This window comes from Lacerta agilis, chromosome 3 (assembly GCF_009819535.1).
Source record: "Lacerta agilis isolate rLacAgi1 chromosome 3, rLacAgi1.pri, whole genome shotgun sequence".
Taxonomy (NCBI): Eukaryota; Metazoa; Chordata; class Lepidosauria; order Squamata; family Lacertidae; genus Lacerta; species Lacerta agilis.
Window position 1 is genome coordinate 89,236,959 of NC_046314.1, and position 22,072 is coordinate 89,259,030.

At 44.0% G+C, this 22,072-nt stretch overlaps 1 protein-coding gene across 3 annotated transcripts in view; it reads left to right on the forward strand.

Annotated features, from left to right (window-relative positions):
- The first annotated feature begins 4,222 nt into the window (after positions 1-4,222).
- The window catches only part of TP53BP2 (tumor protein p53 binding protein 2), a 51,885-nt gene continuing 34,035 nt past the window's right edge, over positions 4,223-22,072 (forward strand). For all 3 annotated transcript variants that reach the window (XM_033144693.1, XM_033144694.1, XM_033144695.1), the window contains exon 1: positions 4,223-4,430. In XM_033144693.1, coding sequence (XP_033000584.1) covers positions 4,404-4,430 — 27 coding nt within the window. In that variant the 5' untranslated portion in view covers positions 4,223-4,403. The remainder of the gene's footprint in view (positions 4,431-22,072) is intronic.

Below are 22,072 nucleotides of genomic sequence, written 5' to 3' on the forward strand. Positions count from 1 at the left end.
AGCTTCTACAAAAAGAGCAGACTTACTTTTCTAAGGCCTTTTAATTCTTCATTCAAAATCTGAATTCTTCTCAAATTGTATAACGGTATTTTGGTAATAGATGGCAGCCCTACTTGTCTCCCCCCCTACTGGCATTCTGATTTTCAGGTTTATTCACACTTTGGGACCTTATTTTAAATCTGTGCCATCTGGTTCTTTGCCAGTCTGGATTGTATCCCACCCTAATTCAGTCTGCAAATGGAAAATGTTCAAAAAAATATTACTGATATGGTAAATTAGCATTTGTGTGCATGATAAAGCTCTTGGATAACTGTTATCATGCCTCACCTATACTGCACTTCCTCCCTCCCTCCCTTCACACACTCACAAGCATGTTTTGTATGGTTACTCTCACAACTTCAGCTCTCCACTTTTCAAAATCATTATCTGAGAGAAACTTTAGAAACTAGGTGAAAAGAGACTGAGGTACAGTATAGGCGCTAAGAGATATTCTGATGCCAAGAAAACCACCAGAGGCATTGTGTTTTTCCTTTCCCTGTCTCTGACTGCTTTTTGCCTTTGCTATTCATGTTGTTTTTTTTGTTTTTGTTTTTTTTTAAATTAAGCTCCTAATGCAGTCAGGACAGTGGTGAAAGCAGACAGGAACAGACAGGCATGCAAAACATTATGGGAGGCTGGAAAAAATAACTCACACTATCTATGACATTATGAGAGTTCCAGTATAAGATGTTATCTGCATTTACATCCCTGTAAACTATTCTCCCTGACCCTGCCTACTCACACAACTGCAACGCTTCAGCTGATTCCCTGAGGGCTTGAAGAGTGCTGCTCAATAACCATATCATTGATAAATTGTACAACAACTGGTTACACTAATGTTAAAATAAGGCATTAACATTATTAGCTGTTCAAACAACTGCATCACACATCTCACTTCAAATCATGTGCAAAGCATTTTGAGGATAAAATCACTTGTATCTGCCTGCACCTTGACTGTGCTGTTGTAGCAGATGTGTCAAGAACATTGCCCAGTCCTGTTATGTTGGATGAGCTTCAGTTAGTAAGGCTTGAGGATGTGGACAAGGTGTTTGGTTTGACCACCTGTGTGCTCTTGCCCCTTGCTCATGACTGATAAAAAAACTTGCAGGGAGGGGATAGCTGGCTAGGTCTGGATAGGTGATTTGATGCTTCCCTTGTAAGCAGTGGTGGTGGTCCCTGCTTGCTTGAAGGAGCCAGTGATAACAAACTCTTTTCCAACAGAGCAAATAGCCCCAAATGGCTAGAGAAGCAACTCCATGCTACAGGGGCATGCCAGACAAAGTCAAATATTGCAAACATTAAGATGCAGACAGAAAATCTGAACCATTCCCTAGTCTTAACTGGTAGAACTAAGTTCCCAGGTAAGTGGTTTTAGGGTTGCATACCTCCAGTTAACTGGGTATAAGCCCCACTGAGCATAATGGGAGTTACTTCAATGTAGAGCACTGAGAAAAAGAGAATAATAAACAACAATCAACCCGAACAAATGTTTATTGAGGGGGAAAAGAAAGACACAAATGTTGTAGAAAGCAGCCATGTAAGTTCTGATACATGAAACTAAATAAAGAAAAAGGAAAAAAATAGGACTGTGACAATATTTATAGAGCATTTTGCTTAAGCATACAATATAGGCTTTTAGCTCAACAGTGCCCAACCCTTCATTTTGATATAGGTGGGATGGTACATTTGTGTCAACATTTCTCAGTCAAACATTACAAGTGCGAGAATAATTGTGATTATTACATAATCCTAGTGTTACAATGCAAAGGTCACTGTCCTAGGATTTTTACACAGTCTCTTCCAGTACCACCCTGTTAATATTGACTGAAAAGTGAGTCCCATTTAATTCAATGGGACATATTTCTAAATAAGTATGTATAATAGGATTCTAGTCAATTGCATATTTGTTCATAGTTTCTTAGGAGACTGAGTAGACTGTAATGTATGTTTACAGACTTTTAAAAACTCCACCTGCCTGTTGTATATTGTGTTGTACTTGTATACAATGAATATATTGTTTTTGAATGCAAGGAATGTGTGCCATAAGAACATAAGAAGAGCCTGTTGGATCAGGCTAATGGCCTACCCAGTTCAGCATCTTGTTCTCAGAGTGGTCAACCAGATACCTGTGAGAAACCAGCAAGCAGGATTCAAGCAGAAGAGTGCTCTCCACTCTTGTGGTTCCACATAGCTGTTATTCAGAAGCACTACTGACTCCAACTGGGAAGGCAGAGCACAGCCATCCTGGCTTGCAACCATCAATAGTCCTCCTCAGGGGAGTACCCAGGATCAAAACTAGGGGGGGGGGGCAAGCCATGGTCGTTCAGGTTGCGACATTTCAGCACGGAAAGGCGAATGAAACCAAAATTTTAGGAAAATTATATATAATTATAGCAGTGCTTTATTACGGTAGTTATTACAATTATTTGCTTGAATTTTTTTTTAACTTTTTATTCTAGTTATATGTCTTATACCAGGGGTGGCCAATTCCCAAGAGACTGTGATCTACTTTCAGCAGTGATCTACCCCCGTTTTTGGGGGGTTCAGCTCAAAGTTGTTGACCTTTTTTGGGGATGAGGAATGCCCCGTTATTAGGGGTTCGGTTCATTTTTAGATTACTGACCATATTATGTAAACAGCAAACAAAAACAGCTTCGAAAAACAGAAAAACTTCCCCCCCAAATGGCTGAAAAACTCAGTTTCCTAGGATCCTCAGCCCTCGCAACTCACCATGCAAGGGAACCGTTTCCAAAGCTCCTTTGCAACGATCAGCCGGCACGGCACAACACACACACACACACATGCAGTGGCCGGCTGCCGGTCGGCAGAGCTCAATTGTTATTTAGATTTTGGGAGGGGAAGAAAGACCAGTAGTTGAGCTATTTTAGGAGAGTTTTTTCCCCTTTTAGGCTGCCGATAACCATTTATTATTATTATTTGCTTCTAGGGGGGCAGGTGCCCCCTCCTGCCCCCCCTGGGTACGCCCATGGCCCTCCTGTCTATGTATTTGTCCAATTTCCATTTAAAGCCATCTAGGTATACATCACTGCCTCCTGTGGGAGCAAGTTCCACAGACAAACAAAAACCTATATCCCAGCTCACTTTAGTATAAAAATGGTCTACTCCAGTGGTTCCCAATGAGCTAAGTACTGCAGTGCAGGCCCCCTGCTTTTCAATGTTGGACCCCCAACATTGGAAAATGTTATCTCTGTGGTATTTTTGGTTATGCAAATGGGGTCACACCACCATACCCTCCAACATGCCCCAGCGCAAAACTGGGATGTGCATCTTCCGGGCCATGTGCCTATGTGAGAGCACTGCATCAAAAAAAATGTGATTTTTTTGGGGGGGGCACCACTGTTTTGGGGCGCTTTGTTCTCACGTGAGCGCATGGCCCCTAAAAAAAATGTCCCCAACAGTTGATGGGTATGTGCCACGGACCCCCGGGTGGGTTTACACAGACCCCCTGGGGCCTGTGGACCACCAATTGCGTTGCGAACCAGTGTTCCGACTCAAATTGTAACTAAAAGTGGGGGAGGAGCGCAGAATTACAAAAATAAAGCGCAAACAACCCGAAGCAAAACAAGGGGAGGGGCCGAAAATGCAATTTTGCTACGGGGGACCACCACTGGTTCACGTAAAATCGGATCTGCGCGACCCACGTGCGTACGAATGCCCTAATGTGAGCGCACAGCCACAACTTGTGGTTGGCGAGATGCTTTGGGCGGAATTCTCCCTTAGCATTTTGCAGCGCGTTTTCTGGCCACGAAGAAGTTCCGAGCGCGCGAAGGGAATCTTGCTGCTGCAATTGCTCAAGAGGCAGCAGACACCTTCTCAGCGAGTCACCCCCCCCCCTAGGAAAAGGCGGCGGGATGTGCTGCTGCTTCGCCGAGAATGGCGGGAGCTTCTCCTCTTGACCCCGGGCACTAATTCCCCTCATCCTCGCCCGCGTCTAGGGCAGGCGGGAGGTGGTGACGGCGGCGGCGGCGGCGCGCGGAGCTCTCGGCTTCTCGGGAGCCCAGCCTGCTTAGGGGGTGGGACTCGGGCGGGGCCGGGGCTCGCTTGCTCCTCCCTGCCGGGCCGGCGGGGGATAGTTTCGGAGCGGGCTCGAGGGCGGCGGCCGCTTCGTCCGAGGGGTGGCTGGAGCGGGACTCCGGGGAGACAAAGCTCGGGGCGCGGGTCTAAAGGGAGCGCAGACCCAGCGAGTTGCGGACCCAGAGGGAGCTCGTTCGTCGGCGCGGGCCGGGCTGCCTCTCGCAACAGGTCCCTAGGCAAACAAGGGCAGGCCGCTCCGCCTCCCCAGGCCCCTGCCATTGGTCTCCTCCTCTGTCCCTGAGGGGGAGGAAGCGGCACCCGTCGCCTCAATGCGGTTCGGGGCCAAAATGATGCCGGTAAGTGCGCGAGCTTGCAAGAGAAGGGGCGCAGGGCGAGGGGAGGGACTTTCCTCCGGTGGGGCGAGGTCGCTAGATCCCCGGGGGGTCGAGGCCGAGGGCTGGGCTGGGCTGGTGGTGCCTTGGCCTCTGATCTGCGTCCGGAGATCTGGTCTTTCTCTGGTGCAAACGCAGACGGAGATTGCTGCCGCCGCCGCCGCTTCCCGGTCCAACTTCCAATGGAGGAAAAGTTGGGAAACGCAGCTTAGGATGGGGAATATTAAAAAGTTACACGCGGCGGCGGGATCTTTAGCGCTCCGTCCTTCCTCCCCCCCCCCCCCGAACTGGGTATGTGGCGGGGAGGGAAGGAAGGATCTAGCCCGCCGCTCTCGAAGGATCGATCTAAGATGGGGCAGCTCAGTACAGACTCGGGAGAGACGCGGGAGGATCAGCAAATGGAGCTGCTGTTCCTGCTCCTCGCGGCGAAACGCGTCGAGAAAATGGAGAGCTGCCCTCCCAGTGCCTTGGGGTGGGGGGGGGGGGAGAGAAAAGAAAGAAAGAAAGAAAGAAAGAAAGAAAGAAAGAAGCTCCTGCGCTACACTTTTTTTTCTCCTCCTGTGCTCTGCCAAATTCGTGTAACGTTTCCCCTTCCAGAAACCCTGACCAGTTTCGATTGCTTCCTTATTAGAAATACGCAGACTTAACTAATACTGTACCCAGTAGTTCCTGCTTCTCCCTGTGGTCAGTTCAAGTCAAAGGAAATGGAGGGTTATAAAACAAGTTGTACAGGTACAGTAAAAGGTTAGTAGTTCAAAAGCACTACGGCCAGCTGGTTGGTTGTATGTACCACGTTCGAGGTGTGTTTGGTAGGAAACCCCGATTTATTGAATGGGAGAAAGCAGGAACAAAGAAAGTCTGCCTATTTAAAGTAAGGGTAGGGGTTAGTTATTTCAGGGAAGTAATTAAATTAAAAGGCTTTCTGCCCTCCAGTATAACAAGAACTAAGCCACTATTTCAGTCAGAAGCTTCTTCATTCTTTTTGTAGAAATTGTGCATCAATAAAGTCAGATGGTTTATTAATTTCTCAGGTAAATCCCATCATACCTTCAAAAATTATACTTTCTCAAGGGTTGCTTATGTTTCTTTTACCAGTTTTATACTACTTATAAAATAAAATGACTAATTCAAAAAACATTTCAGAATATTGGGAAGATGACAGTTCCTAAGAATCATTTAGGACTACTTTGTGCTTTATGACATTGTATATGAAAAATGCTGTTGGTGGAGAAATACCGTACATGAAACCTGTGTGTAGAGTATCATGTGCTTTGGTAATTGTACATACATAGATAAGGATACATACAGATCCACAATCCATAGGTTCAAAGCAAATCACGTTCATGTAGGATTTTATGGGTAACACAAGTGCTTTCTGCATTAAAAAAAATCTTAATGTGTCTGATGCCTCTTAAGGCACAATTGAGGTAGGCGAAAATAATAGCGTTGCATAGCCTTTTGCACAGCTCAAAAAAGCAAGGAGAATTTAGTTGCCACATGTTGTCTTTGCTGGCCACCTTGCAATTATGTTAGAGCTTATGGGAGCTTTGGAAATAGGGTTGGATATTTCTGCAGCAGATGGAAAGAGCGTACACATGTATCTCCCATATTTTCTCAGGGTATTTGTCAAAGAATATATTTTATGTAAACCACTTACGGGTTTTGATGATTAAGCTGTATATAAATCCTGTTAATCATTTCAAAGCAACAATGCTTTGTTTATTTATCAACTGTTCATAGATAATCACTATTGTTTCATTACACAAGGCATGTGTTACTCAGCTGTAAATATGAAGTTTTCTGTGGGGGAGGAAATTGAATTTTTGTAGCACTCAGCTAGGTTTGTTGCTGGGAAAATACACTTTCCCATTCCTGTCTTGAATATTCTGAGGAAAGTGGCACAACTGGTGACCACTGGCAAACTTCTAAGGCCTGCCTCATTTTGAGAATGTTTTGTGTGTGTTGGTGGCTTAAGAGGTAGCTCATATTGATTTTTAAAACATTGGCAGTTGTAAGTATCAGCAAAGTTATTGCTGATCCTGCAGCATTACCTGAAATTCTGTGGACAAGGGATCACCCCCTTGTCATTCCTTCTAGACCCTGTTTTAGTAATCTGTCAAAGTCCTTGTTCCTGGGAGACCACTGGGTTGCTTTCAATACACCACGTGCAGTGTCAGGAAGATTTCCCCCCCTCCCCCCAAATTGCTGCAATTAACTATCCTAGTAATTGGGAAAAAACATGAAATTTGCCTAGGAGCACCTTTACTAAATAACCTCTTAAAAGTTCTAATAGAACTTGTCCCCAATAATTTAATATATTAGCCTATATAAAGACTATCCTGTACACACAACCAGAATAAATGAAGACAGGTGCAAGTGTAGATTTTCCCATTTTCGGTTATTGGCCTAGTTCACATGTTATGCAAGCCACAGTTAATAGTTTATCATGAATGAAGAAATGATTCCTGCTTTGCTTCTCTTGTAGCAGGAATAACAAACCACAACCCCTGGCTTACATTTGAATTAGAGATTTCTTTGTTTCACTAACATATTGATTGGTAAGCCAATAACAAACCTTGACATCCCATTTTGGTCTGTTTGGAGCAAAACAAATCATGAACACTGGTTCAGACTGTAACACTAAGCAAGGAATCATGGTTTGTTGCTCCTGCTCACTGTGGGGGAAGAACAAAGTGGGTGACATCTACATTTTCATAATAAGCCAGCTACTGTGACTTGCAAATGCTGCCAATGTTATTTATAGAGTAACAGTTCTAATCCCTTTTGCTAATTGGTGAGAATAGAGGTAAAGAGGTAATAACAAAAAGTATGTTACTTCTTAGGTATCATTGGAGGGATCTCCTGACAAACAATATTTTGCTTTTGTTTTATTCTTCTTACTGTGATTTCTTTTTTGTTGGTTGGGATAGTTCTCATAAGTGTAGCGACTGTAACTGCTTTGATGGCCCGATGATGTTTCCCTCAACCTGTTGCATTTATATGTTATGAGTTTGTGGGTGCCAGACCATTATAATCCCTGGACCCAACAAGTGTCATAATTTAATTAAGGCTTGAGAAGTGCTAGACACTTCTAATCCCTGGACCCAACAAGTTTTAAAAGCTAATTAAACCAGCCTAAGATATGTTGAGGTGATTGCTCGGGGTGATAGGCCATAAAGAGAACAGAGGATCAAAGGACTCTGTGCCAGATGGCAAAGGGCTGGGGTTGCTTCTTCAGCAAATGAAACCAGAGTTTAGAATAGAGAGTTAGAAGTAATGTGAGCTAGAAGAAGAAGAAGACTTCATATCCTGCCTTTCACTACCCAAAGGAGTCTCAAAGTGGCTAACATTCTCCTTTCCCTTCCTCCCCCACAACAAACACTTTGTGAGGTGAGTGAGGCTGAGAGACTTCAGAGAAGTGTGACTAGCCCAAGCAGCTGCATGTGGAGGAGCAGGGAAGCGAACCCGGTTCACCTGATTATGAGTCCACCGCTCTTAACCACTACACCACGCTGGCTAGGAGATAGAGTGAGCAAACATCAGGCAGAGCCTGATGCTTGATGTTTTGTCTGAATCCAAGGCTTGATCCTATTGGGAGAAGCAAGACCCTTTTGCGTTGTTAATGCTGGGATCCCTAGGTTGGAACCCCTGGAATCTCACATTGCTCAGCAATTTGGGATGGTGTGCAACAATATTTATATCCCAGTTTTCCTCCCAGCAGCTCAGAGAGGTGTGTGTGGTTTTTGTCTTCTTGAGGTAGGTTCCTGAGAGAGAGTTTCTGGCTCAAGGGTACCACTGGTCATTGTGACTAAGCAGAGATTTGGTCTTGGTTTGCATGGGGAAAACCACATTGGTTTTCTTTTATTATAAACTAGCTGGCCCGGCCACACGTTGCTGTGGTTTTTTTTTTTTTTTTAAATTCTCCTGACCCCGAGAGTATTCTGGAAGCTCCTGTTTTCATTCGCCGGTCCACTTTCCCTCAGACCATGTGGCAGGCCGGACTATATTTTTTTGGGGGGGAAATGAACTAATTCCTATGCCCCACAAATAACCCAGAGATGCATTTTACATGCAAAGCTGCGGTGGCCATTTTAGGTGAGGGCACTGGCGACCTTAAAGAGCATTCTCCCCCACCCCAGTCCCAAAATTACCCAGTCCCAAAATCACGCACCCCAGCGACACAATCCCCTCAGAACTGGTTTTACTCAGTGCGACCTCTCAGGCATGCCTCCTGCTCTGTATATTTTTTTTTCTTGGTGCATGCAAAGCTGCGGCGGCCATTTTAGGTGAGGGCACAGGCATTGTTGCTATGGCCAGGTCTGATGATGTCGACGGGCAATCCGCCTTTGTATTGGATGCTGTTGGAGTCTTCATTCCTTTTGCTGGTGAGGTATAATAGGCGCACTACTTCCCCCCCTTTATCCTTTATTTTAGGCATTACAGGTGTGGTTTGTTTTAATTTTTATTACGCCAGATCCTTCCTTGATGGTTGTTACGCTTTGTCTTAATTTGATGAGATTTGGTCCAGTGGTTACGGAGCAAGGTGGTGTCACGCACGCACGCAATGGGAACATTTATATATATATAGATATAGTTTTGTTGATTTCCATTATATGACAACAGTTACTATAAAAAATAAAATCAAAACAAAATGTACCCCCTTCCTCATCCAGAATGGATCAGTCTAGTTAAGTTTGCCAAAGTCCAGTCTATGATTTGGGTGGTTGTCATTCTTCAGGGTGATCAGTAAAGTATTTTATAAAAGGATACCATATTTCAATAAAATCGTCTACATCATTTGCATTATTCAATGCATGTAATCTCTTTGCTATTTTTTTTCTGATATAGCAATTGACTATACATTCTGTTTCTAATGAGAAACGCACAGGTGTTCCAATCCTTTCCAATTCTGCACCAGTAAGCGGCATGCCGCTACTAAAAGAAAAGTGCCGTATTTTTCCGTCTATAAGACGCCCCAATGTATAAGACGCTACAGGTACCTATTTTTGGGGACTCAGATTTAAGAAAATGGGGGAAGATGGCCCCGTGTATAAGATGCCCCCTCATTTTTGACATTTTAAAGGAAAAAAACCTAGTCTCGTACGTGGAAATATATGGTAATTATTTATCACAAAGGTTCAGCTTGCCCTTATTTACATGTAGACCCGTAACACAGCTTGTTTCTGTAAAAAACCTCTGCCAGAAGGGTTTTATATGTTCACACATCCACCACATGTGAAACGTTGTACCTATACTATTTTAAGTCTTTTCAGCACAAGTGGTGAGATGATTTTATTAATATAGCTACACTTCAGATACTGCTTTTTTCTTAGAAATTGATGTTCAGATATTTTCACTGATCCTTTTAAATGATTTGTATCCCATTGCTACTTCTCACTAAGGAAATATGTATTTAATCTATTATAATTATCGCTGCATCTTTCTGTTTTGTAGAGGGCAAGGCCAATACTGTGTCAAACTAACTAGTGGTCAGCAAAGGACTGGCAGTAGAAATCATAGAATCATAGAGTTGGAAGAGACCACAAGGGCCATCCAGTCCAACCCCCTGCCAAGCAGGAAACACCATCAAAGCATTCCTGAAAGGTGGCTTTCAAGCCTCTGCTTAAAGACCTCCAAAAAAGGAGACTCCACCACACTCCTTGGCAGCAAATTCCACTGTCAAACAGCTCTTACTGTCAGGAAGTTCTTCCCAATGTTTAGGTGGAATCTTCTTTCTTGTAGTTTGAATCCATTGCTCTGTGTCCGCTTCTCTGGAGCAGCAGAAAACAACCTTTCTCCCTCCTTTATATGACATCCTTTTATATATTTGAACATGGCTATCATATCACCCCTTAACCTTCTCTTCTCCAGGCTAAACATACCCAGCTCCCTAAGCCATTCCTCATAAGGCATCGTTTCCAGGCCTTTGACCATTTTGGTTGCCCTCCTCTGGACACGTTCCAGCTTGGGGTATTAGCCACCCATCCCAATTTGGTGTCATCTGCAAACTTGATCAGGATGCCCTCAAGCCCATCATCCAAGTCATTGATAAAGATGTTGAATAAGACTGGGCCCAAGACAGAACCCTGTGGCACCCCACTAGTCACTTCTCTCCAGGATGAAGAGGAGCCATTCATGGGCACCCTTTAGGTTCGGTCAGTCAGCCAGTTACAAATCCACTGAATGGTAGCATTGTCTAGCCCGCATTTTACCAGCTTCTTTACAAGAATATCATTGGGCACCTTGTCAAAGGCCTTGCTGAAATCAAGAAATCAAGTCCTGCATGATATTGTAAACCCTTTCTCAGGGTTTGATGAAGTACTGCCTATAGTGATGAGAGTTAAACTTCACCGTTCCATATGCTTTAGATATGTGGGAGTGTGACTGCTGCACAGCAGTAGTGAGGGGCTAAAATGCTTTTTTAGAAGCACAGCATCTAGTTGCATAATAAGTTTTCCTTTATCTATTTTTATGGAATCACGTTACATTTAAGCATAGGCAGATTATAGCATTGATGCCTACAACTGCAAAATCTGCAGGCAAGTGTATATTAAAGGGAACTGCATGTTACAAAGTCATAGGCATATAGGGCGCACGGGAAGCTGCCCTACAGACCCTTGGTCCAACTAGCTCACTATTGTGTACATGCAGTGACAGCAGCTCTCTCGGGTTTCAAACCTGGGTTTCTCTGAGCCATACTGGAGATAATGGAGATTGAACCCTCAAAGTAGATGCTCTACCTCTGAACTATGGTCCTTCTCCATGTGCTGTGGCGGCACGTGGTTTTAAAAAAAGGACATGTGTCTACTCCAAATGCTAGTTGGATACCATTCACCCTGCTTGAAAGTCCTTACTTGGCTCTTCCCCTTTGGGCCACACTGCATCGCTAGCAGAAAACCATAATAAACAAATCATGAGCCCAGGTTTGAATGACAGCCCAAAGTTCATTGTTTGCTGTTCACAGTGTGACCAGGAGGGGCAGTGGAGCCCATTGTGGACTTCTCAACATGTACCAGCATGCTCACGTTCACCTTAAAGAACAGTAAACATAAGCTATATTTTTAACTCAGGGGTGGGAAACCATTTTATCATGGTGGGTCAGATAAAAAAGTGGTCAAGGTTGCCCACTGATCAGTTATCTGATGTCTATGATGTCTGGTGTATCAAATCACACCTGAAAACAGTACCTTTGGTCAGGGGCGTTCCTAGCCCCTTGGCTGCCCGGGGCGGGAAGCCAAGAGGCACCCCTGGGGGCGGGGCATCGTGGCGCGTGCGTCATGACGTCATGACGCACGCGCGCGCGGCGACGGCCTGGCATCCCCGGGGGCGGGGCATCGCTGCGTGTGCGTCATGACGCACGCACGCGCGGCGACGCCCCACCCCCGGGGTATGCCGGGCGGGGGCTTGGGGGCCTCGGCGGGCTGCAAAGAGCCCTGAAGCCGCTGCCGTAGCGCAAAGGGGTGCCAGGTTGCGGCTTCAGGGCTCTTTGCAGCCCACCGAGGCTCCGGAAGCGGCGGCCCGGCATCCCCGGGGGCGGGGCATCGCTGCGTGTGCGTCATGACGCACGCGCACGCAGCGACGCCCCGCCCCCGAGGATGCCGGGCCGCCACTTCGGGAGCCTCGTCCGTGCAGCGCTGCTGCTCCCGGGGTGACGGAGGGAGCGGCGGCGCGTGGGAGTGGTGGGAGGGGCCGCCGCTTGTCACCCCATGCGCCGCCGCTGCCTCTGTCACCCCGGGAGCAGCAGCACCGCACACACCTGCCTAGGGGCGGGACGAGGGGCGGCCCGCCCCCACCGCCCCCACCCTACGACGCCCCTGCCTTTGGTGATAGTTTTAAACAGGGTCACATACAAGGCAAGACTGCAAAGGAAAAATTGGGACTGCATGGCTTCAGACTTTTCCTTTCCAACTGCAGTTTGCGTTTGATGCTATTTAATTTTGGTGCCAAATGCAAGCCCTGCTGCTTTCAGCAAGGACTTGATCCACTCAGGTACTCTCATTGGTCTTTTAGTAGCAGCTGTGGAGAGTAGGGGTGAGAGGGAAAGCTCAATTGGATGTTTGAACTTCTGTGTAATGGTTGATGCAAGACATTGTTTGTTACTACTTCCTGCAGATTGGATTATTGATAATCTGCCCACCTGTCAAATTTGGGCCAGTAGCTTTGGGGGAGATAACGTCTTGGTCTTTTGGCCAGATCCAGTTCCCTACTCTTTCTTGTGTTTGAAAGTAAGTTCAGTTGAAATAAATGGGATTTGCTTCTTAGTAAATGGCCAGGATTAAAAAAATTAATTGTACTAAAGGGCCCTTTTATTTGTTTTTTGAATGGTGGACCCCTGAGCCAACATGCTGCTTGGAAAATGGCTATTTAAGTTGTGGGGAATCTAAAGCTGTGTTTTGTATACTCAAAACTAATAATAATAAAATAACCCTACTGGGCTAGCACAGGCCTTTGGCTGTGACTAGAATAGCTCTTTGTGGATCCTGTCAGTATATTTACAATTTAAGTGCCAAAATCTTATTTATGGTCATAGTAGCAGATGGGAAACCTAGGAGGAACAGAACTGTTTTGACATCAATGCTGGCAGCAGAGCATAGAATTGGGCCCCATATTGTAGTGCAAAAATATTTTTTATCCTGTCATAAATTTAATAAATGGTAATAATAAAAGTGGCACATATATATATATATTAAAGCAATTAGATTCTGGACTACATCCTAAATGCACATTTTCTTGTTGTATAAATCCCAAATTCTGTGCTGAAATTGTGAAGATGGTGAATCATAGGGTATGTTGCTTCTCAGCATGCTTTGAAGCAGATGCTGGGGAAACTGGAAAATAAGCGTACAGTACAATCCTATGCAAGTCCAACCATATGTAAATTCAGTGGGTATAGGATCGCAGCCTTATGTATGAACTGTTTCTACCTCCACCTGTTTCTTTTCTCCTTTTTGAGGCATTATTGTGTAATATTGCATAGGATTCTGATTGCTTCCGAGTACTGCATTTGTATCATGTGTTAATACATGTATAAAAAGTTGCTAGCTAAGTAGCTTTCTAGCATCTACAGTAATTTCATATTGGTCTTTTTTGCTGTGTAGGTGCAAAGCTAAATGCTACTGTTGTCTTGAATCTGTGTTTTAAGGCATGAGTTCTGGAGCTGTCAGCTTTTCGTTGGGTCAAGGTGTCTGTTGTGTTGAACAGACTTCGGTTTTTAATCACTCTGTTACGGTTTTTTTAGTTTCCTGCTTGATCTACAGCATTTCCCTTACTTAAAAAAAAAAGTGTTTCCCTATATACTTGCCTCTCCTGAGAAGTCTGCTTGGGAGTGGGTGACCTTAAAATATTTAAATTTGTAGTGTGTCCTTGTAGAAAGATCAGGTGATATTAATGTTGCCTCTAGGTTAGTATTGGCAACAAGATGGTGGATTATAGGGTTTTTTTGTCTAGTCGCAACAGGGCTCATATGTTCTTAATGCCACTTGCCTCAGAATTTTAATGTTGAGTATTCTCAGAAAGGCATGACCTTGCAGTGTTTTAAAAGCTGTGAGTGGGCACTATTTTCTGATTGAAAAATAACAGGAAATAGACTTGCAGATTCTTTAAATGGGTTACCTTAAACTGAGTAGATCCCAAATTCAGAAGAGCAGGCTTTATAGGTGCAGGTTTCCTTTCCTCTTCCTTCAGAATCTGATTAACATAAGAAGAATCTTCTGAATAAGGCCACACCATGGATATATATATACAAAAGGCAATACAATACAAAGGCATTGCAATAGTGGATATTTCATTTTCATTCCTTTTCCGAATGACCTTTAGCATGGAAGTTGCCGCATGAAGCTCAATTAAGTACACTTAATTGATGTTTTTATTGAGCAAGGTATCATTTGTTTGCCCCTCTGAGCTTCTTTGGGAGGAAGGTTGGGTTATAAATTAAATTAATAAGTTTTTAAAATGCTAATATTTTATTTAAAAGATTGTAAAGTCACCTTTGAGCAGAACTTCCAGTGTCTCAGACAAAATAACAATAAAAAATTAAATTAACATCAAAGGTATCAGTAAGGTGGCAGATAAAAGCAACCTTAAAAGCAGCATTTAAAGCACAATAGCTTTCCTGGCAAGTGACTGCCGGTACAGACTCTCATCAGTAGAGCTTAATTCTCTCTCTCTCTCTAATCTGCAGCACTCATGGAGCCTCATTTTTACATGGGTACATGCTATTCAAGTGACTGCTATTATGTTGTTTTGTCTGTGAAATTGCTACTGCAGAGTGTGGAGTTTGCAGCAGGGTATAATAATGTAGTTATGATATCCCATGGGTTCACATTTCTTTATTTAAATTTCCTACCTGGCAATGATCAAGAAGGATTGCATATATAAACAGGCCCTTGATGTTAGAAAGGTAGTGTAGTTTCTGTGTTTTTCATAACACCTGTTATGCTCTTGTTGGTTCCGCTTAGAGAGGGATTCCCTTAAAACAATAGTACAGATCAATGCTGTATGATTTGGAAAAGATTTGTTCTGGTTTCTCTCTACAAATAATAACTTTTTCGTTTCTCATCTCTTGGGATGCAGCTCAGTTTCTACGATTGAAAAATGTGTGCTATGTTTTGGCATAAAAGTATGAGCATGCTTTCTTGTCTTCAGTGCAAATCTCTGTTTACAGACCTGCTCCTGGAAATAAATAAGTGGATGCAGGATTACTGGTGTCAGGAAGTCTGTGGTAAGGTGAGCATCAAATTAGGGTAGTTTCCATTTCCTCAGTATCCAACTTGAGGTGGCCTCACCCTTTTCATCACCAAGCAACAGAGAAGTGTGTAAGAAGTGTAGCTGGGATGGAATGTCATCTAGTATGTAAGGTCTAGTTCGGCTATTACCCTGATCATGTGAAAGCTCATGAATAACGTTTTAGCATGGCAGTGCTCTACATGGAAGCATATTTACTGTGCGATCAACACATCATGTGGAGGTTTGGCATGCCACAAAAACCTGGGAAGAATATAGGCTTCATGTGATGAACTCCACGTACTTATGCTTACAGACATCATGGTTTCTGCACAGAGTGCCTCCATCTGAAAGTGTAATTTGGTACTGCTAACATTGGAACCGACTCTTGGTTGAAGAGCGCTGCATTTCCTTTTTATAGCATTGTATGCATGTTTATTTCCAACAATTGAGTTTTTCAGACAATAGCATCCCTCAGAGCCTCTCTCTGAATACAATTTTGCTGGAGTCCAGCCACCCACTGGCCTCACATAACAGCATTTCTAACTCTGATGGGAGTGGCATCACAGTGGAACTAAAGGACCTATTTTTAAGCAAAGTTGCCGCACAAAGCTTGCTTGTGCTTCTGACGTAAGTAATGAGAAACTAAACAATGGAAGCTTAAGGTGTTGCTGTATTCACAACTCCATTTTGCAAAGATGTCATTTTGATAGGGTTAAACTTTAACAAGTTGTGCAAACCTAACATAGTAGAGGGGGCAATCTTATTTCCTTCAGTATGTTGGTGCATTAGCAAAGCTACATCTTTATTGCAGAAATGGTGCTTTTGCTGACTTCATTCTGTTTGAAAACAGTATTGATTTTTGAATGCTGACAGTGTGCATTTTTGACAGCATATCAGATATAGAGGTGAGTATGAATACAATCAAAAGGACTGAATCTTTTGTGAAGTTGGGGTGTGTGTGTGTGCGTGCGCGCGCAAGAGAGAGAGAGAGAGCTGGGTATATGAAATGAGGCATAAACAATGCAGTCCAAATTTTGGTGACCAGACTAATTAAATCTATCAAGTTTTAGGCAATGTTACTTCCTATGATATGGATAATGTTGTCCCTGAAAAGACAAAATAACAGGGATAGCCAACATTGTGCCCTTCAGATATTATTAACCTTTAACACCTATCATTGCTTACCATGCTGGATGGGGCTGAATGGGTTTAGGAGCCCAACTAAATATCTGGAGAGCACCACATTGACTGAAGTATGAAGAACTGGAGAGAAATTAAATAGTTAGTAAAGAAACTTGGCTACTACAAGGTGATTGAATGGCTGGTGGATACTGAGCCCCAGACATTACTGGATGGTATTTAGACTCAGTTTAGTTGGCTTCTGATCCAGTTTTAGAACCAAAACAACTTTGGTGGACAACCTGTGCTGGGTGAGGGGAGAATGTGACCCAGCTGGTTCTCATGCATATATCAAAGGTTTTTGATACCACTTACTGTGGTATCCATTTGGACCAGGGGAGGGGTCAGCAAACTTTTTTGGGAGGGGGCCGGTTGACTGTCCCCCAGACTGCGTGGTGGGCCGGACCGTGTGTGTGTGTGTGTGCACGGGTGTGTGTGTGCACACATGCACCAGAGGGGGCTTCTCTCTCCCCCCTCCCCCCAGCCTACCTATGGTGTGAGTGGCAGAGGCGGCGGCGGCGGGACCAGCGGCGAGAAAGGGCTGGCTGGCTTCGGAGAGGTGCTGCCCTCCACTCTGCCAACCGCGGCTCATGCCTGAGCTTGTGAGCGGCAGAGGAGGGTGGTGGGGGTGGAGGGATGAGCGGCCCAAAAGCAGCCCTTTCTCACTGCTTGTCCCGCCGGCGCCACCCTCCTCTCGCAAGGGCAGGCATAGGAGATGCGGTTGGGAGGGGCTCTGCGCTGCGCCTCTCTCAAACGCAGCTCCTATGCCTCCCCCTTGTGAGCGGCAGAGGTGGGCAGAGGCGGAGGAGATGGGGCGAGTGGCCCGAAAGCAGCCCTTTCTCACCGCTGGTCCCTCCACCGCATCTTGCAAGAGCATGCACAGGAGCCGCAGTTGGGAGAGGCGCTGCGCTGCGCTGTGCCTCTCCCAACCGCAGCTCCTATGCCTGTTCTTGTGAGCGGCAGAGGCGGCGGCAGAGGGACGAGCGGCACGAAAGCCCTTTCTCGCTGCTGGTCCCGCCATCTGTCTCTTGCAAGGGCAGGCACAGGAGCCATGATTGGGAGAGGTGCCAACCATGGTTCCTATGCCTGCCCTTGCGAGCAGCGGTGGCGGAGGGACCTGTGGCAAGAAAGGGCTGCTTTCGGCCCCGGAGAGGTGCTGCCCAAAATGGCGCTCAGCCAGCTCAGCCCAACCTGCTTCCTCCTCTACGCAGGACGGGGAGAAGCCGGGAGGAAGGAGGGGGAAAATGGCGCCCGAAAAAATGGTGGTGGAAAAAATTACTGGGGGAAAAACCATAGGAATTGATCCATGCACCGACCGTGGGCTGGATCCTGAGGGCAATTGGTCTGGATCCAGCCCGCAGGCCGTAGTTTGGTGACCTCTGATCTGGAGAGACTCTCTGAAGTTGAGGATTCTCTCCAGGCAAAACTCCTGATATTTCAGAAGGTGGTACTGGGCAGCTACCGTGTTTCTCCTAAAATAAGACACCGTCTTATATTTTTTTTCGCTCAACAAAACACATTATGGCTTATTTTCAGGGGTGTCTTATTTTAACCATGTCGCATCGGTACGCTGCATAGCCACACCTCTCCAGGCTGTTTTAATAGGAGGTACCACGTCACTATGGCTTATTTTCGGGGTATGGCTTATTTTTGGGGAACGGCTTATATTTCGCAAATGCATAGAAATCCTGCTATGGCTTATTTTATGGCTATGTCTTATTTTAGGAGAAACAGGGTATTATTTGGTGTCATGCATTGATGTTGTTGGGTCTGTCTTGAATATTGTTTTAACATTTATATCAGCTTTCTCCAACCTAGTGTCCTTCTGACATTTTGGATTGTAAAATCCATTAATCACTGACTAATGGCCGTATTGGCCATTTCTGGCTAGAACTAATCCAACCACATCTGGAGGCACTGGCAGAGGAAGGGAAGGGCGGGGGGAGCCATCTCTGCCGCTCACCTGGACACACACCACGCACCCCCCACCGTGCCAGGCGCCACGCCCTCACAGGCAGTGTGCCACACCCCCGGGATGCATGCGGCATGCGCCCGGGATGCAAGCCACGCCCCTGCCTGCTCTCCACCCCTGGTACCAGAGCATGCAGCTTCGCCACTGTCTGGAGGGCACCAGCTTGGGGAATGCTGTACTATATTAACCCTCTGGGAGAGATCTTTTGGAGTAAGGCTATTTCTCATTTTCATCAAATCCAGATGAGGGAAAAGATTTTCTGAATAAGGTAGATGTCTAGAGTCAGCAGTTGGTTGGATGAGGACCAAAAAACAAACTCGGTTCAGCTAAGACAGAGGCACTGTTGCATGGTGATACCTGGCCAGGATATAGGGTTTGGATGGTGTTGAAGAAGCCCTAAAATAATGGTGGCTAATCTGTGGCACTCTGTATGTTGTTGGACTACAACTTGCATCAGCCTTAGCTAGTGTGGCGAGTGCTCAGGGATGATGCTTGTTACCAACAACATCAAGGGTTAATTCAGTTAAGTATTTCCCAGCTGACAGCTTTTGAGAGCCTGCATGAAATAGCAGAAAGAACTTGCAGGTGAGGTGACATCCACATTGCTATAGCAACTTCGTTAGCAGGGATAGGTTTTCTAAGTAGAAAAGATTTCTCAGGAAATTTTCTGTCTTGGTAGTTGTGAGTGTGAGGTGTGACCACATTTTCCTGTTTTGTGGTCTCACTTTAAAAAACAACAGTATGAACACATTTCTGTGGAGATGAGTTTTATGGTTTGTGGCTCAATATATAGGAACTGATGATTATTCATAAGGGCCATTCCGTGAAAAATGAGCCTGATAAGAATGCTAGATGAGTGCTGGACTTTGGTGAGGAAGATTCCAAACGTGCAGTCTAACCATTTTTTTAAAAGCTAAAGACAAAAGAAGTTTATTTTATGGACCTTCTTTTCAAAAGTCCACCCATGTAGTCTTCACAGAAATGTTCACGTTAAAAGTTTTCTGATGATTGTCCCACCCGTGACAGCATTTTTTCCTTAATTTTGTATCGTTAAATTTCTTGAACTTAATTCCTGATTGCATAGTTGTAACCAATAAACATTGATTTAAACAGATATGCTGAGTTTATCATTGATTCACCTCCCAACTCACAGAGTTTTTCCATAAATCAAACTTATCTCAAGCTCCATGTCCTTTTTTTGTCCCACCCGTGACAACACTTTCAACATTTAATAAAACTGTCAAAAATATCCATAAAAATAATTAAAAATTTGTAAAATGTTCAGTATCTTATTAAGAACATAGTTTAAATTTTGGTTGTTAATTTTTATGTATATTTACATTTTTACACATGTGTGAATACCAAAAAACATGGTCAAAGTGTCCCACCCGTGACAATGGAATGGCCCATAAGTGGGGCTGATTGTGAGCGTCTTAACATCAAAATGCTCATAGGCCTATTTTTGCTTAGTTTTCTCTCAATTTTCCACTCTTAAAAGACAAAGTTTCTCAAAGCATTTTGGGTGCATGTGTCGTTCTTCTGAATTTCAGAATTATTTCTTACTGTCGGAGAGAAACTTGACACCTTTCATAATGCAAGCGATGGAGATCATGATGCCTCAGGGTTGTAAAAGGTCAAGCGTTTTATGTTCTCTTATGGGACAAATAAAGAGGAAAACACTCCCGTCTTATTCAGTCCCAGAATAATTGTAACAATAATGCTGCATTTCCTACTGTACTCCACCTACTTTGCATCATAACTTCCTTTCTCATATTTGTGGCTAAATGCCAGAGCTGCACAAACTGAATATTATTTGCAGTAACTCACAAGGCAGGAACATGTGCTGACCACCACCGATAGATATAGGTAAATCTACTTTTCTCTTACTGTTGAGTCTTGCCCTAGTACAGTGAGCAATTTATCTATGAAATAATACAAGATGGCAATGTATTAATGGGTGAAATAATTTTTAGTAGGTTGGTTTTAGTGTTACTTGGTCTTTAAGCACAGGGAAATTCAGGCAAGCTAACATTGAGCAGTTGAATTCTTGAGTAATTGGTCTTGAAAGGTGTGTGAGTGATCGCATTTTTGCTTGAACTGCAGCAAAGTTAGGTCCCCCCCCCCAGTTCTTCTGGTTTCATTTGAAAGCAGCATTTATATATTAGTATGGAATGCTATGTATTAGATTAAAAACCTTCCATTTCACAGACTGCCTTTTGTCATTCAGAAAGTTGTAATCAGAGAAAGAAACATTTTAGTTGTTGATTTCTTTGTGGTCTGCCTGTGAAGATGTTACACCTCTGCTTTCTGAGATCTGGTAAAACTGTTGAACTGAACAATACTTGGAAACTAGAGTTTTAAATGGGTTTCTGGTTTGGGAAAAACTCCAGCACTGTTTTGCCGTTGAAGTGCTTCTATATAATTTTTGTAACAGCTTAATTGCTAGGTTTTTATTTTTTCCTCCTACTCAGCTTAAAATAACTTCTGTTCTCATTGGAAAATATGAATTAAGAAGCCCTTTATGGCTTCTAAAAATGGTTTATTGCTTATGTCATTCTTTCTGGAGTGCAGGTGTGCAGTTATGCTGTATGGAGAAGAGCAGCTGTATAGAATTGAATGTTGATAGTCATAAAGTACATTAGACTGGCTTTATGTGATGCTAGCTCTTTTTGCGTAGATACCGTAATCTTTACAGGGCCTTTAAAAACACTGCAGTTAAAAACAGTTATTGGTGGCTTAAACATATGTATCAGAAGTGTAGTTTTGTACAACTGAAGCTCAGATTAATGAAAGATAATACATACCATTTTGTTAGAGCTTTGAGTACAGCAGCTTCACGAAAGGCCACCTATACAGATGTTGTTTTTTGCATAGGGAACGGGCATGTAAATGTCTCTTGTGCTGCCTCATGTATACTCCATCCTTGATGTGTTGTGAACTTGAGAAGTAAACAGTGTGGCTATTTTTTTTTTTGTCCCATTTGCGAAGGCGACGGTACCCATTAGAAATGTCCTTTGTGTTGCATTCCCTGAACTAACATTCTTCAATTCTATGCCTTTAAAAAAATGTACAGCTGTGTCACTGCAAAAGGAAAACAGGTTCTCAGTTTTGAAGGTAATACTTTCTATGCACTCTTTGTTTAAGGCATAAGGTGAAAGAAGCGTTTTCATCTTCCATCTGCATTTCTGTATTTTTTAAATCCAAGTTAAGCCGTTCTTTGCCTGACCCCATAGCACCTTAAAGTCTTCTTGGTTTTGTTCTCATTTAGAAGAAATGGGATAAGACGGGTCTGTCCTCCTTTCCTGCATAGTTTGGAGATAACTTGACATTTTTGTGAATTGTAGATCGTCAAGCCCAACACAAGGTGACTCAAATTATTTTGAAAACTTGATAAAAATAAGCATATAAATCAAATTCTAATTTTTTAACATAATTGAATAAGATAGAAGACTTGAAGATTCCCCGTATTGTGTGTGGGTGCCGCTGACTAATAGGGGAGTCTATACATGAGTGATGGACAATGTTGAGGAGACCCGAGTTCAAATTCCTACTTGGTGACTTTGGCTCAGTCACCAACTCTCAACCCACCCCACCTCACCAGACTGCTTGTGAGGATGGAGAAAACCCATTATGCCTCCAGAACTCCTTGGAAGAAGGACAAAATAAAATCTGTAATGACTAACAATGAACATGTTTGTGGTTAACAGTGTAAATACAGTTTCCTTCTTGC